At 44.9% G+C, this 17,154-nt stretch overlaps 1 protein-coding gene across 1 annotated transcript; it reads right to left on the bottom strand.

The window, feature by feature from the left end:
• Window positions 1–1,104: 1,104 nt before the first annotated feature.
• Window positions 1,105–8,928, bottom strand: LOC129327070 (zinc finger and SCAN domain-containing protein 31-like). Its single transcript, XM_054975495.1, has 4 exons — window positions 8,842–8,928; window positions 5,881–6,653; window positions 4,957–5,080; window positions 1,105–3,255 (listed from the first exon to the last, which is right to left on the bottom strand). Exons 2-4 carry the CDS (start codon window positions 6,616–6,618, stop codon window positions 2,198–2,200), a joined length of 1,920 nt encoding a protein of 639 aa, XP_054831470.1. The 5' UTR covers window positions 6,619–6,653; window positions 8,842–8,928; the 3' UTR covers window positions 1,105–2,197.
• Window positions 8,929–17,154: the final 8,226 nt, after the last annotated feature.

Raw genomic sequence — 17,154 nt, 5'->3', positions numbered from 1 at the left:
CACGCTACCACCCCAAGAGATCTCCTAAGGTACCCGTCTCCGAACCCAACATACTGGTTGAATAGCAAATGTTTTTCAGTCCATGGAATGCAGGGGTGGGCAGCAAGATGAAACTACTCCTCCTGTCCCACTCGAGATGCTCCCGGGAGACTTTTGTGAGGTCCCTAAGAACTTGTTCAGACAACCTCCACCCAGCTAGTTGGTCTTTAAATGTATCAAACAGGTGTAGGGCTCATTGGAGACCTTGCTCTTTAAATGAGGGAACCTGGGGTATGTTGCAAATAACTACCTAATGTGTAAAATGAAAAATTATAAAGATTTTTCAAAGACATATGACTCTCTCTCTCTCTCTCTGCTTTCCTAATGTTAACAGGAAAAAAATCCTTTAAAGTAAATGTTTACGCTAAAATTGGCTTTTTAAATGTTCAGTGATGGGTACCTTTTAGTTTAAAGAGGCATAGCAAAGAAACAGAATGGGATCGGATTCCAAAGAAAAGTATGAAGCTTCTGTCCCTAGATAAGAAGGCAACACCTAACCAGGGGACAAAGAAAGGGTGCTTTTTAGCCCCACACTCAAGCAGCCACTATGCAGATGCATGGAAGATTCTAATGAAACAGAGAACAATTACCCCATCCCTCCATTGCATTGTAGAAGACAAAAACAATCGTAATGAGTGGATATTGCACTTTATGTTGTAGACATTCAGAAACTCTAAATAATTCCACATGTTCCAGCAATATCTACTTTTAAGTGTCATTGGAAGAAATATTAAATAGCAAAATAACACAATAATATATGAATAAAAACGATTACTTTGATGAATCTTCAGCAAAACATACACTGGTTGTTGTGGGTTTTCCGGGCTGTATTGCCGTGGTCTTGGCATTGTAGTTCCTGACGTTTCTCCAGCAGCTGTGGCTGGCATCTTCAGAGGTGTAGCACCAAAAGACAGAGATCTCTCAGTGTCACAGTGACACTGAGAGATCTCTGTCTTTTGGTGCTACACCTCTGAAGATGCCAGCCACAGCTGCTGGCAAAACGTCAGGAACTACAATGCCAAGACCACGGCAATACAGCCCGGAAAACCCACAACAACCATCGTTCTCCGGCCGTGAAAGCCTTCGACAAAACATACACTATTCGTTCTTGTCTTTATTTACTTTCAAGACCTGTAATTGTCTCTGCAGTTCTGGCTTGATTTCTCCTGGCTTTCTGCAAACTACGCAAAACTAAATTATTCAAGAGGGCTTTTCTACGCAGGTAATAGGGCTGTGCTACAGCAAAACAGTCCAGAAAGATACCAGGGTAAAGGGTGAGGGTCTGCAGTCTATACTGCCGAGAATAATCCGTACTCTCTTGTTGTAAGTAGGATACTATTGTGATTTTTGCATCATTTAATGTATCATATTAATACTTAAGTTTTGCTTCAGTTTAGTTCATATTTTAGGTTAGTTCCCGATAAGTATAATCCAAATCTTATTGCGTTGTCCCATCCTGTTGATTGTATTGTCATACTCTGCGCAATCCGCTTGAGTCCCAGTGAGAAAGGGGGACTATAAATAGCATAAATATTTTTTTTAATTTAAAAACTAGAAAGACATGAAATAAAAGAAAAAATAACACAATTCAAAATCTGCAATAATCACATTATAGGAGGACATAAACTGAATTCATATACAAAACCTATACATAAAAAAACCTTCCTTAAATCCTGTATTTTAAATGTGGCTCAAGATTGTAATTTTAGACATCTCTTCAGGGCTTAAATCTATGCCAATAATTTATTAGTAGATAACATCTTTGGATAAAGAGATCTTGTGGAAGTTTGTTTATTTTATTTATTTAGAGAATTTCAGAACCGCCTCTCCAAAGAATCTGCCTGAGGCAGCTTTCAAAATAAAACATAATAAAAACACAAAGTATCATTGCAAGTTATTAAAATCCACACAGAGCATAGCAGAAAAACAACATAAAACATGAAGCAGCTTAAAACAGACTATAAAACAATGCTTAATGTTCAGTTAAAAGACTAGGGAAACAAACAATTGTGCCTGGCACCTAAAAGAAAGTAGCGTGGGCACCAGGTTGGCCTCAAGGGGAAGAGCATTTCACAAGTGAGGTGCCGCCACTAAAAAAGCCCTGTCTCTAGTGAACATCTACCACTGTACATAGAGAACAAGGCTTGGGAGTAAGAGCTTAGTTGGCCGGCTGGACAACGAGGGCAGAGACAACTATGTTTTTTTTTGGTATATGGGTTCTTTGATGCTGGCGAAGGTGCGTTGCCTGACTATACCTCTTTCCACACTCTGAGCACAGATACGGTTTCTCCCCCGTGTGGATCCTTTGATGCCGCTGAAGGTGGGAACTGAATCCAAATCTCTTTCCGCACTGTGAGCACTCATAAGGTTTCTCCCCTGTGTGGATTCTGTGATGTTGCTGAAGGCATGATATCCGACTGAACCTCTTTCCACACTCTGAGCACTGGTAAGGTCTCTCCCCAGTGTGCGTTCTTTGATGCACTGTGAGGCTGATGCGGTGACAGAAGCTCTTTCCACACTCTGCGCATCCGTAAGGTTTCTCCCCTGTGTGGATTACCTGATGCTGCTGCAGTTGTGAGGGCCACTTAAATCTGTTTCCACACACTGAGCATTTAAACCGTTTCTCCCCAGTGTGTGTAATTTGATGCCTGGGAAGACTTATACAATTGCCCGTGCTCTTCCCAGCCTCTCTGTGTTGATGCTGTTCCTCTCCTGTGTGGATTATCTGATGCTCTTGTTGGGGTAATCTCCCACTGGAGATCCTTCCATACTCTGGAAGTTTATCTGGCTCTTCCACTGCATGAATTCTTTGATGGGAAGCAAGAGTCGTTCTCCGACTGAAGCTCTTCCCACACTCTGAGCAATTATACCGCTTGTCTACTGGATGATTCTGTTGAGGTGAAATAAAGTTCATGCTCTGACCGAAGCTCTTTGAATCCATGCTGTCTTTCCAATTTCCCCCTGCTTGGATCCTCCAGTGAGCACTAAGGCCCTTGTTCCTCTTCTTTTGGATTACCTTTTCTCCTTGGACCGGAATGTCCTGGAATTGCACTCCTTGGCAAGGAAGGGGTTTATCCCTCTTTGCCACCATGCGGCTTCTGTCCTGTCTCTTTCGCCCCTCTCGATTCACAATGTTTCCTTTCAAATCTTCATTCTTGCATGATCCCAACAGTAAGGCTTCTAATCTCCCATCATTTTCATTCTCCTGCATATCACCTGCCCAAGAAAAAATCCCAAGAGATCCAGTTAACAAGTGTCAAACCAGGCACTCCTGTTTCTGTGTCTTTTGTTTCCTTTGGCAGAACCTGGTTTCTGCCCCAAGTGCGTGGGCAATATCCCACCAAGGAGCAAGCATGATTTCGACTGCAAAATCATGAACGACCTCCTTCCTCCAAAGCCAGTTTCTCTCACCAAAAATCTGTGTTGGTTTTGAAAAATTGGAGGATTCAGTGGTGTCCTTTAACTGCTTTTAATTCCTGATGCTTACAATCCTTCTGTTTCTGGTTGCCACATTTTAATTTATAGCCAGTCATTTATTTATTTAACAAAATCCCTCCCCCGTACTTTTCTGCCCTCATCAGGGCCACCAAGGCAGCTAACAAATTGAAACAAACATAATATATCATCTTAAAAACCATTAAAACAAAAAACATTAAAACAATTAAAACCAGAGCTAAAAGACATAGAACCAACAACTAAAAATATTGGTCAGGAAAAGGGAACACCAAATAAAGCTAAAAAGCCTTCATCTGCTGGCAGTAGATGGCAAACAGAAGTGAACAGACTCTCTATAGAGAGAGTTCCACAGTTTTTGTGCCACCAGTAAGAAGGCATCTCTCAGATTGCCGTCTGCCTAATATCAGAAGGTGGGGGCACTCCTGAGCCTGTGTGATGACATCACTTCTGGGAAGTGACATCATCGCACGGGCCATGGCCGCCCCCAGGAGCGCTCCCATGCTCCATGGGGCAGGGCCGATTCAGGCCTGATTCGGCCTATATCAAGCCAAATCAACCTGGATCGGGCCCATATTGGCCTGGAACGGGCCGCTGCTCCTCAGTGGCCCAAATTGTCCCAGATTGAGCCTGAATTGGCCTGGAACGGGCCGCTGCGGAGCATGGGAGCACTTCCCTGTCGCCTTCACAGCCCCTCAGAGGCCTTCTTGCAGAGTGAGTGGGGAGGTGCAGCACGAGGAGCCCCCCCACATGGCCTTCCTGCTGCCTTCGTAGCAGCTGCAGGATTGCCGAGCTGGCGGGGACTAAGGTGCAGCACCAGCCTCCCCCCACCCATGCAGCCTTCCCACTACTTCTGTGGTGGCAGCTGGGCCTTGGCCCCACTGCTAGAGCCTGTTGTATTTATTTTTACAATGGGCTCTGTTGCTAGTTATAATATATTTAATTTATATTATTTATAGTCTGCCTTTCTCACTGAGACAAGCTGAATTACACGGTATATATCAATGCAATCAACAGGATAGGACGTCAAATATGCAATGTAATATGTTGGGGATGGCAGAGATCTAAAACTAAGTGAAAATCTGGAACAAAGCTGAAACAAAAGTATTAACACAACGTGTATAATGAAGTAGAAATTATGTAACAGGAGGATAATACATACAAGAACCAATAGTTATACAACTGTCCTTTTCCTTTCATGCATCTTCCTGAACCATTCCATTATAATATAGCCTATAATATAATCTTCATGAAAATGTCCTCTTGAATAATTCAATTTTACTCAGTTTGTGGAATGCCAGGAAAGTGGGAGCCCTCCTAACCTCCGCTGCCCGCACAGATTAGCAGTCTGCAGAATTTAAAGGCAGAAGAGCCCCCCTAAGGAGCCAGTGTTGAGCTTGGCCCCAGAAGGAGCTTCCAAGCATTCCAGATCTCAGGCCCCAGAAGGCCTCCCTCCTTCCTTACCCCGCAGGCTGGCAATTCCACCATTTTCTTTCTTGATGTCCACAGACAGCTGTCGCTGCTTGTTCTCAGATGTAGGCTGGCCTGCCTTGGGGATGCCCCCAGCCACTGCCTCCTTCAAAGGTACCTACAAAAGCAGGGAAGAACTCTTTCAGGGCAGAGCATCAGAGCTGAGTCTGGGGGGGTTGCAACAGAAGGGAGAGTTCCACAGTCCTCCTGAGTGGAGTTGATCCACTGGAATGAAATAGGAAGAAATCAGGAGTTTTCTTCATGAAGATACAAACTTTTGAGGAATAACTTTTGGGGGCCAGAAACAAAAAAAGGAAACTAGGAATCAGCCCGATTCACATGAGAAGGAGAGATCCAGCTGGCACACTCACAGACACTGTGATCTATCTGCTTAACTTGATTAATTTATTCCAAAGTTTCCCTAACTTTTTAACCCCCCATTTTAATTGTTGCCCTGCCCTGTTTCTAAATTGCCAGTTTTATGTTATGTGCATTTTAGTTTAGTTTTAATTGTGTGAGTGATGCATTTTAGTTTTTGTTTTAATTGTTTTAAAGATTTGTTTTTTTATTGCATACATTTTTAATGTGTTAGCTACCTTGGTGGTTCTAATGAAAACAGAAAGGTGGGGTATAAATATTGTAAATAAATAATTTAAAATAACTGCAAAAATATATGAGGTTCTGCTCTGTTAAGTGAGAATATGATCCCCATCCGAAGCAGCTTAATCATTTTATCCTGGACTGAGAGATAGTATCCCCCCAACTCATCTGGACTGAGCTTGCAGAATGCAGAGGCAACGGATCAGTCAGTCACTCATGCCCTGTTGTTCCCCTTCAACCTCCTGGTACCAACAGAGATCTTAGCCCCTGCTCCTCTCCAGGCCCTCCCACAGGGCCCATGTAGCAGAATGGCCTCACCTCCTTTTCCTGCCTCTTGGCCTCTCGCTGTCTTAAGAGGAACTCCTCAGCCAGGGCCACCGCTCGGGAGCAGGTCTCAGGCCCCTGCTCTCTCACCCAGCTCTGGATCTCCAGGGGCAAGATGGTCAGCAGCTGCTCCAGGATCAAGAGCTCCAGGATCTGCTCCTTGGTCTGATTCTCCACTCTCAGCCACCCGTGGCAGATTTCACGCAGTCTGCTGTAAGCGCCCTGCGGCCCCTCAGCCTCCTGGTAGCAGAAACACCTGAACTCTTGACGCCGCTTCTCCCGGCTCAGGGCATCCTCTCGCAAGATGGCTGCCTTCACCTTCCCATAATCCTCTCTGTCTCTGACATCCAGGCTGATGTAGGCCATCTTGGCTTCTCCGCTGAGGGCTGGTAGGAGCCGGGTCACCCACTCTTCCTCAGGCCACTGACAGGCTTCAGCTACTTGCTCGAAGGCGGTCAGAAAGGCCTTGGCCTCATTCCAGGGTGAAGGTTTCTCTGGCACCTGTGGGATTCCCCATGGAGATGGAGAGGACTCCAGCATCCTGAGGAACTTCTGCCACTGAGTGTCCCACTGTACAAGGGAAAGGGAACCCTCCCTCTGTTGCTGATGCATCAGATTTCCTGGTCTCTTTGTCAGGAACTCCCCGATACTCCCTGCCTGGAGGACGAGAGGGGATTTTCCTATCCCCTCTGATGCCTCCTGTATTGTAGTGCCTTGCTCTTCCATTTTCATCCTGGGTGGCCACTTAGTAATGTTTCTGTCAGAAACTGTGGAAATAAATTACACAATGAGCATATGAGCATGGTGTGTTTCAGTCATGGCGAAGAGGCCTACACATGTAGATGCTATGCTCCCATACTGCGCCTAGGCAGGGGAGGCGGTAGTATGCTCATGTCTCTTCTTCCCTTTATGCACACATTGATTTGATATGCATTGAGAGCCAGTGTGATGTAGTGGTTAGAGTGCTGGGCTGTGATCTGGGAGCTCCAAGTTTCAATCCCCACGCTGTACCATGGAAGCTTTTTGGCGACCATGGGCCTGTCACAAATACTCAGCCTTACCTACCTCACAAGCACTTCATGTACACAGGTCTCAGAAATCCCTACAGCACCCTTACAAAATAGGTCAATGTTATGATCTCCATTTTGCAGATGGAGAGGGACGAGTGAGGCTGGGAGATCTATAAGTTGTCTGAAACCATTGAGTGAACTTGTGGGGTGGCCAAAACAGTGGATTTTTAGAAAATAGACCTGCACTTTTTATTTCTGACTCAAAACATTGCCCATTCAAGGAAAGGTGGAGGTCCACAGACAGCAAGAAGGAAAGAGGATGCCTGATATGGGTTCCTTCAGCCATCCATATGATGCCGCAAGGTTGCAGGAGGGCTTCTCCCATCTCAACTCATCCCCGCTCTCCTGGCTTTCCACAAACGATGCAAAACAGGATTATTCATAAAGGCTTTTTACTCAGATAGGAGAGCTGTATTGTAGGGATGGGGTCTCAGGTGCTTCAGTAATGAGTTAGGGACCATAGACTTCACCATGTTGCCTTACATACTATCTGCTGCTTTAAATATGTAATCCTTTGCACTACCATGCTTCATGTTGTCTAATGTCAGTCCTAGAATTCATTTTGTTCAGTTTCAGCATTTCTTCTACTCTGTATTGGATCCTTGCTAATGGTAGGACTTTGTAAACGTGTTTATATTTACCCTATGGCATTGTTTATGAAAATGTCCATGACGTTGTGTGGAAATGTCCTTGATACTGTATGGAAATGTCCTTGATACTGATTGTTCTAAACTCATACTGAGGGCCAAGCTACACATGACGAATGACACTTGAATGGCAAGTGTACTTCTCCGTGTTCACTTGCCCTCCACTCAATCCACTTGCTGTTCAAGTGTCATTAGTCATGTGTAGCTTGGCCCTGGGTCTCAGTGAGAAAGGCGGACTGTAAATGACATAAACACACAACCAAACAAACAACCAAGAGCAGTTTCCCTGGAGAAAACAGCAGCTTTGGAGGGTAGACTCTACACCACCACACCCTTCCCTCTCCAATATCTGCCCTCCTCGAGTGCCACCAATCTCCAGGAATTTCTCAGCTTAGAATTGGCAACCCTATATACCTGATGATGTCGTTTACTTCCGTGCCATTGAAAGTTTCAGCTGCCCATTTCCACATGTTAAGCCTCTTTTCAAGGGACTGGACATTTTTATCATAAGGGGGGGATTTCTTTCTGGAGAAGGGATGGTGAAATTATACCCCCCCCCCAAACCACCAGTTATTTGATTTTGCCCCCAGCGCTCCTTCCATTTCCTCTTAGCCCCTCCTTTCAATTGCAGACTGCTGGAGATCCCCACGAAGCCAGCTCTATTTCCCTGTCCAGTATGAGAACCACTTGCCTTTAAAGGAGGGTTGCCAAGTGTCCAGGAGATAACCTACCCTGCCTTACTCCGGAGCGATTAGGTGAGGAGGGATATTGCAGGGATCTGTCCTGGACCCCACATAATGAGAGCAGAACTACAAGTGACGCCTGACACAGATTGGACACTTGTCAGCTTCCCTCAAGTTTTGATGGGAAATGTAGGCATCCTGGTCTCGCAGCCTGGCTCTCTGACTGCTGTCCAATGGACTTTTCAACTGTCACTTGTCCAATATTCCGCCAAGCTGCCTCCATTTCCCATCAAAACTTGAGGGAAGCAGACCAGTGTCCAATCTGTGCCTTTTGTCACTTGTGGTTCTGCTCTGAGACTCCCTCCTGGCTGCAGATCCACTCCCAAGTCAGCTCCAGGGGACAGATTGAGAGCCAGTGCTGGCAAGCCTCCTTCAGAACAGAGAAGAGGCTTCCTGGCCCTGCTCTGCACGTGGGACCCAGAAAGACACCCCCCCTCCTTGAAGGGCTGCCTATTCAGCAGGGACCTCCTCTCTCCCCACCTTGCAGTTCTTTACCTGTCCAGGCATCCTCCAGTCCCCGCTCCTCTTCTACAAGGAAAGAGAAATCCCCAAATGGGAGGCAGCGGCGGTGGAGGACTTCAGTATTTCCCCCTCTCCCTTAGTCTTCTGTCTAGGAAATTCAGCTCTGTCGCCTTCTTAACCCTTTACCCATCCACTGATAGAGAGAAAGAATAACAATAATTCTTACTTTAATAAATATGGCTTAATACTTTTTTAAGAGTTGGGAGAAAGGTGCCTTTCTTTTAGACCCCACTAATTTCAGAGATGAAAGAGCTGGCTGTGGTTACATAATAACAACAACAAAAATAATATCTGTGCTTATATACCACTCTTCTAGACAGATTACTACCCCACTCAGAGCAGTAAACAAGGTCAGTGTTGTTATTATCTCCACAATCCAGCTGGGGAGGTGGGGCTGAGGGGAGTGGCTTATCTCAGGCCACCTACCAAACTCAGGGCTGTAGTGGGAGTCGAACCAGCAGAGTGCTGAGTACAGTCTTGCCTACTCTGGGTTTGAAAATTCCAGAAGATTTGGGGGTGGAGCCTGAGGAAAGAAGGGGTTGGGAACAGGAGGGACCTCTGTGGAGTATAATGTCCCATAAATCTGTGGTTTCCTCCATGGGAACAGATCTCTATAGTCTGGAGCTCAGTTGTCATTCTGGAACATCATTAAGCTCCACCTGGAGGCTGGCAATGGGTGCCAACCTCCAGATGGGGTCTTACAACCGTGTGGGTTGCCAACTCCTGTTTGGGAAATTCCTGGAGATTTGTAGTAATGCTGTTTTGTATCCTGGCGCCGTGGGCAATTGAGCACATAATTCAAATCCCACTACAAAATTAGAAGAAAAAAACACATTTCAAATTCCAGCAGTTTTCTATCTATTGGTGATTGAACAAACATAAACAAAATCAGATGCAGTGGCAAACTGAGTTTGCTCCTCTGCTAACGAATTTCAAGCTCGGTTTGCTTCCCTCCACGCTAGTGTTGCCAGCCTCTGGGTGATGGTTGGAGATCTAGAATTACAACTGATCTCCAGATGACAGAAATCAATTCCCCTGTAGAGAATAGCTGCTTTGGAGGGTACCATCTATGGCATTATAACCTGCTGAGGTCCCTTCCCTCCCTTCTCCAAACGCTGCCCTCTCCAGGCTCCACCCCCCAAATCTCCAGAAATTTCCCAACCTGGAGCTGGCAACCCTGAGTCTCCCACCCCAGGCCACTTGAATCACAAGATAATTGTATCAACTTCTATACTGACCCATAATTTGCTGTTATATCTGAACTGGTGCTTTTCTGGCAGACCAGAGTTCTAGACACTGGTTTAAAAATCCAAGTGTTTTCCACAGGGGAAATGCACACATTTGTGTGGTTTTCCCATTGTTGTCAATTCAGAGCACGGAGGCAGGCAAGCAGGCTCCTAATTCTTGATCCTACAGGGATATCAAAGGCACTTCAAAGAGTATCAAAAATTATTCCAGAATAATTTTTTGGTGAATCAGAGCTCACTTCTTCAGATGCAATTGAATATATATCCAGGAGGCAGATGAATTTATTTATACTTAAAGCTTACAAACTGCCAGAAAGGTGGGATATATTACAACAGTTTAAAACAAGATCCAAGCAAAGAGTAAAGCACTGATTCCTGACTGGTTCTTTTTCCTACTGACTCTCCCCAGCACTCGTCTCATTTATCTGAAGGAGACTATTTCATGGCCATCTCAGATGGAGGTTGCCAATCTCCAGGGGGACCTGGAGACCTCCTAGAATTACAACCAATCTCCAAACGCTAGATGAATGAGATGTAGATCATGATCAATATTTGTTAGTGAAGGCACACAACCTTAGGCCCAAACTAGACAATATGGACTGCACGTGATCGCCACAGAGACTTTACAACCAGATGGCGGCGGGATGTTGCCTGTGGGAACTCTAGCACGGCACAGTGATTACAGTTTCAGACAAGGATCTGGGGCAGCCAGGTTCGAATCCCCACTCTGCTATGGAAGCTCGCTGGGAGAACTTGGGCCAAGCACTCTCTATCAGCCGAACCTACCTCACAGGGTTGTTGTGAGGGACAAAATGTGGGAGGAGGCCAGGTACATTACCCTAAGCTCTTTGGAGAAAAGAGGTGATAAAACTGTATAGAAAGGTTATTGAAAGGAAGAACTACATAAGATAATCAACACAGTAATTTTTAAAATGTCCTTAGACAAGCAAAGCTGGAATATCTGCATAAGATAAATACCTCCATCAGCAAAGAAAAATTGCCCATTCGGCACTGGAGGGCACCCTTGCCTCAAGCCAAGCCAAGTGTGTTTCCCCAGTTGAATTTGAGATGAAGTCATTCCCTTTCCCTGAAACCTGTTTCGACTTTCGTTTCCCTCCCCAGGTAAACTGGTTGAGCAGAGCCTGTCTGTCCGCAATGGATTTCAGAGGAGGTCTTGGAAGAGGGACTGCTTGGTCCCAGGCAGGGAGAAAGTGGGGAGCAGAGATGGAAGACCCCCAGATAGCCTCACTGTTCTTTGGCACCTTGATGGGCGCCCTTGGGTCGGTCGGCTTGTTGCCAGGTAAGCAGGAGAGGGTGGTGTATCACTCAGTTTCGAGCCAGGGCATTTGAGGGGGGGGGCTGCCCCCTTTCCTCAAATTGCTTAAATGAAGAGAAGAACCTCACTGGGGCCTTTGCACTGTGCAAAGAATTCTTGGGTATGTTCAGAGGTAGAATCAGCTGCCTCTTCAGGGAAAGATTTCCTCTCCTGAGAAACCCCCTAATACATTTCCAAAGAACACCACTTGAGTTTCAGGGAAATGAATGTGGTTGCCTGGCAACGAGCTGTGTATTGAAGGCCACAGTGGATTTGCTAGCATCAGAAAGGAGCAGGACGAAAAATAAAGTGTCTTTGTGTCATTTATTAATTGAAAGGAGTTGCTTTTAAGTTGGAAAGATTTAAAAAAAATCTTTTTCTAATGCACACATTACTTTGAAAACTTCCTTCTCTCTTTCAAGCTCTGCCTGGTTCAAGGCCTAGTCGTTTGTTTGTTTACATTAACTTTCAAATTCATTTTTGGGATGCAAATGTCAAGAGGATAACTTCAGGTCTGCGTGTCCCCCAGTTTCCCCCCTTCTGATCGGTTAAGATTTTGTCTTATAATGGAGGGAAAGTCACACAGTTCTAGAGCTAGAAGGTGCATGAGAGGTCATCTATTCCAACCCCCTGTTCAATATAGAAAATCAAAAACTAGACCATCCCTGACTGGTGGCTAGTGGAGGCTTGTTAAAGTCACTTTACTCTTACCATTTTTACAGTGTAATCCTAAGAACTCTGCTGATTCTCTGTCCATGAGTTTTAATTCATAGTAAGAATGACTAGGGCCCAATCAGTCATGCGTCCCTCACTTTCTCTCTGTGTGCTCTTTGACGTTCAGACTCAGGGCCAAGCTACACATGACGAATGACACTTGAATGGCAAGTGTATTTCTCCCTGTTCACTTGCCCTCCACTCAATCCACTTGCCGTTCAAGTGTCATTCGTCATGTGTAGCTTGGCCCTCAGAGGAGCCTCACCTCCCCAGAAGGGGAAGATGGTTGGACTGAGGCATTCTCCCTTCATCATTTTACTCCCCCCTCCCTCATTTCAGCTTTTGTCTTCTGTGTGAAGTTCCTCCATGTGGTGATCATCTTGACGAACTTTCTTCTTCTGGCTCGACTCATTGTCTTTGTGATAAGTAAGTGGAAAGTATTTGATGTGGGGGTGGCGGGTTCTGTGATTCTTTCTCCTGGCTGTCCCCTGCCATCTTCCCTTCCCCCATCCTTCCCCACTATCTCTCTGTCATTAGATTTTTATCCCACCCTTCTTCCAAAGAGTGCAATGAGGAACGTGGGTTTCTTTCCCACCGTTTTATCCTCACTCTGACCCTGTGGGGTAAGTTTGCCAGGAGAGAATGGCTTGCCCAAGGTCAGTCAGAGGTTCATGGCTTAGTGGGAATTTGAACCCAGTCTCCTCCGTCTACATCCAAGGCTATAACTATTACACAACATTGGCTGACCTTTACTTACCCTTAAAATTTTATTTTTTTTGGTCTTTCATTTTATTTTCTTTATTTAAATGGTTAACAGTACAACACAAAAGGTATAAACAATAAACCTAAAATATATAAAACACAACATTCCAAATTAATAAAAAAATTAATTTAATTTTTTTAAAGTAACATGCATTATACAGCAAGAGCTCTCACAGAAGAATCATATATTTCTCATAAGCGAAGGAATGGGTATATCCAGGGGTCATTTCGTAAAAAAAGAGTTGGAGGAACTCATTAGCACACCTCATTAGCATATGCCACATCCTTTACCAGCACTGGGTATGTGTCATTAGCATAACTGATTTGCATATGCCCCACCCCCTGACATCACCTATCCTGGCTGTTTTGGACCCAATCCTGGCCATTCAGGGCAGAACTTGTGCCCAAAATGGTAAAAAGGGGCTGAAAATAGCCAAAAATGGGCCCAAAATGGTCAGGATTGGGCCACTGCTGAGTGGGAGAGTGATCCAACACCCACCAGAGGCGGTTGCTGCCAACCTCCAGGTGGGGTCTGGAGATCTTCTGGAATTACAACAGATCTCCAGACTACAGAGATCAATTCACCTGAAGGAAATAGCAGCCTTGGAGGGTGGACTCAATGGTATTATACCCTGCTCCATCCCAAAGTCTCCAGGAATTGTCCACCCCAGAGTTGGCAACACTGCTTTCCCTCCTCTCCCAAGCCATCATGGGCAAAGTACACCCCAAATCCAACAGAGCCTGCACAGGGCCCAACACTAACATGAGGTAGGCACCCTTCCATCCAACATCTGAAGCCCTCCCCTCCTGTTACTCTTAACAGAACCGGTTGTCAAGATCATCGCGAAGGATCATCCTAGCCTGCTGAACCAGATGAGGATCATTTTCTTTTTAATCTGTAAGTATTTCATCTCCTATTTTAAAAGGAGCAGCAGGAACAGTCTGTGGTGAGTGGGAAAGTCTGGGAGGTGTAGCGGCTGAAGCCAGTGCTTGGATGGGAGACTTTCGCTTCCAAGCCCACTCCTCTCAAATTCCCGGGTAGGGTACAAACAAGTTTATTTTTTAAAATTAACTGTATTATGAATCAACCCTCTCATCTCATTGTGCATCTCCCACATTCCTCTAAGGAGACCCAATTCATTATCTGAGATCCATAGTCTGAGAGCTCCATATGGACCTGTCCAAGCACCGGAGATGATGGACCCCTTTGGTGGATCCTCTGGGAAGGGGAGGGAAGCAAAATGTGACAGAGGAATGAGCAGATGGGCCTTGGGAAGTGGGTAGGGTTGCCAGCCTCCAGGTGGTGCCCTGGAGATTTCCCAGAATTACAGCTGATCTCCAGACTACAGAGATCCGTTCCCCTGGAGGCAATAGACAGCAGACTATAGAATCACATGGCATTGTATATGGAATAGTGTTTTAATGTTTTTATAATGTTTTTGTTGTTTTAAAACTGTATGTTACAAATTGTTATGCTGTTACACTGCCATGAGCCAGTCTGACGGGGAGGGCGGTCTAGAAATGCAATAAATAAATAAATAAATAATCCCTCACTGAGGTCCCTCCCCCAAATTCCACCTTCCCTAGGCTCCACCCTCCAAATCTCCAAGATTTCCCAAACCCAAAGTTGACAATCCTGGAAGTGAGACAGAGGGGTCTCAGACAGAGTGGGGCCAAAATACTCAGGTAGCTTGTCCTCAGTCTAAAATGACTTAACCGCATCACCTTTCAGCACAGGTGACAAGGCAAGTTTGTGCTTTCTGCAGCCTAATACCCATTCTCATGATGGGGTGTGTTTGTGTGGAACTGAGTTCCCTTCTGCCATTTCCCTTTTCTGTCTCCCATCGTATATTCAGTGTCCAGTGACAGCCTGTTCTTTGATGGCCTGGTTATCACCCTGATGCTCTCTGGGATTCTCATTTTGTTCCTGGGTAAGTAAACACGGAAAATATTTGATAAGGATGGATTAGGATAGCCAGGCTTGGCTTGGCAACCAGCAGGACACCTGGAGGGGAAAGTCATGTGGGCTGGTCATTTATGACAGTGTGAGATCACTTCCAGGGGAACTGAGGAAGTGACATCATGCATTTCTAGGAATTGCTGAAAGCAGCAGTTACTAGAGGTGTGACCTCACTTCCCAATGGCCAGAAATTGGATCTGGAGGACATCTTGCCCCCATCAGGAGACTAGCAACCCTAGGAGGGATTGTGTGTTTCTTCCCCCTCCTCCTACAAACAGGTGATTTTTACTGATCTCAGCAGGAAGGGATATCATCATCCAACTCCATACTTGTCATTTCTGGGTGGCATTGCACAGCTGCAGGAGATGAGCTGGGCTCCCAGGCTGGCTGGCCACTTCTCCAGCATGACAATGGAACTGCACAGCCGGAGAAGGGAGAGGGAAAGGGGAAGGAGAGGGGCCAGATGTCTGGTCTGGGGAGAACATTTTCTCTGGACAGTTCCCCAAATACCAGACTGTCTGGGTGAAAACCAGACACCTGGCAACCCTATTAGTAGCCAATTAGAAGCTGTGCTGTGCAACAGCCCCACCTTCTTTCTAAAAACACTTGGTGGGCACCAGGTAAAGTGTCAGCAGACACCATGGTGCCCATAGGCACCAGGTTGGGCAACCCTGACATAAACCATCCTCCTGGCTGAGGGTTCAAATACAAGACAGGACATCTTCCTCGGCCCATAAAATGCAAAATTATACAGCCTCAAGTTTGCCTTGGGACCATGCAGGAAAGTGAAAGTGTCCTTAACCCTTCAATGTCCACTTGACTTAGCTATTCAAAGGTATTGTAGTACCTTTTTAAGGGGTGGAGGTATGTCTGTGTCATGTCTTTTCCCCCTCCCTTTAAAATTCTAATAAGAAAACAGAGAAGATGGTTTTGAAACTTGAGGCTGCCTGATCGTCTGTTTGAAACCTGAGCTTTCAACCTGTGCAAGTGACTCCCATCTTTTAGGGGCATCAAACTCTCTTCCATAACAGAGGGGGATTTGAAATCGTTTTGCTCTTTTCCCCTTATTTCACATGTAGTGTCTGGTGTGGGAGCCATTGATGTAGGGATTGGCTTCTTGGCTGTGGCTCCTGTCCTGACCATTGTAAGGATCATCACAGTGTCCATCAGTAAGTAAATCGCCAGTACATCTGCTGTGGTGGGAGGTTGGAGGACAAGGTGGGGATGTAGAAGGCTTCATGCTACCTACAATTCCCACTCAAAATTCCTGGTACTGCATATTGGAGGAAAAGACAAATCCATCTCCACTAATTGGGATTTTGCATTAATGTCAAAATTAACATTAAGATTAAGATTGAATTCTTCTGGTAATAAATTTACTGAGAAATGAGTATTATTTATAATGCGCTGGGACAAAAAAATCCCAGAACAAAGCACAATTCTATACCCTTAATTTTTATAACTGGAAACTCTGACTGCGAACATGAATAGTGAATTCTCTGAGGATTAATGAATTAATTAAATTGTGACGGAATTAATTCTTTGAGGATACTGAAGAACTAATACATCTCTACTATATGCACTATTGGCAGATATACTATTGAACAGAGACATTTAAACAATTTTATATCTATTTCTCTATCTATCTACTATTTAGCTAACAAGCCAGCTAGCTGGAATCCTGTATCTTATATTTTCTAAGTATCATTATTTGAACTGTTATTTTATTATCATCATTATTTTCATTTATAGTCTGCCTTTTTTCACTGGGACCCAAGGCAGATTACAAACATGATTTTTTTAAAAAGGAAAAATGAAACTTTCAGTCAATCAGTAAGCAGATGACAAAATCTGACATATTTATTGGATATAAATGCAGGTGCTGGTAGTTTGAGAACTTTTTTACTGTGTAGTTTACACATTTGTTGAATATTTGTTACTATGAAAATGTTATTGTTATAATAAATGATGATTTTCCTGGCAGTGTTCCTTTCCCCAAGCTATTCAGGTATTAGAGTCTCCCCCACTTGCCTCCCCACCCCATTACTGGGAGCAACAAATACCAAATGAACTTTGCTTTGTACTCCCTATTCAGATAAGAAACCATAAAATTGCTTGGAATGAGGAACAACTTCCAGGAAGAGCCAAACTTCCTTCACATCAGAGAGTTCACCCAAGGGCAAAAAGAAGTTTATGCTTGGACTGTGGGAAGAGCTTCGTTCAGAGGATGCACATCAAAGAATCCACACAGGGGAATATTCTGAGAATTCTAGGGATCATGTTTGGTG

This window comes from Eublepharis macularius, chromosome 4 (genome assembly GCF_028583425.1).
Source record: "Eublepharis macularius isolate TG4126 chromosome 4, MPM_Emac_v1.0, whole genome shotgun sequence".
Classification (NCBI taxonomy): domain Eukaryota; kingdom Metazoa; phylum Chordata; class Lepidosauria; order Squamata; family Eublepharidae; genus Eublepharis; species Eublepharis macularius.
The sequence above is the reverse complement of the archived record's forward strand: the minus strand, read 5'-3'. Positions and strand labels throughout refer to the sequence as shown.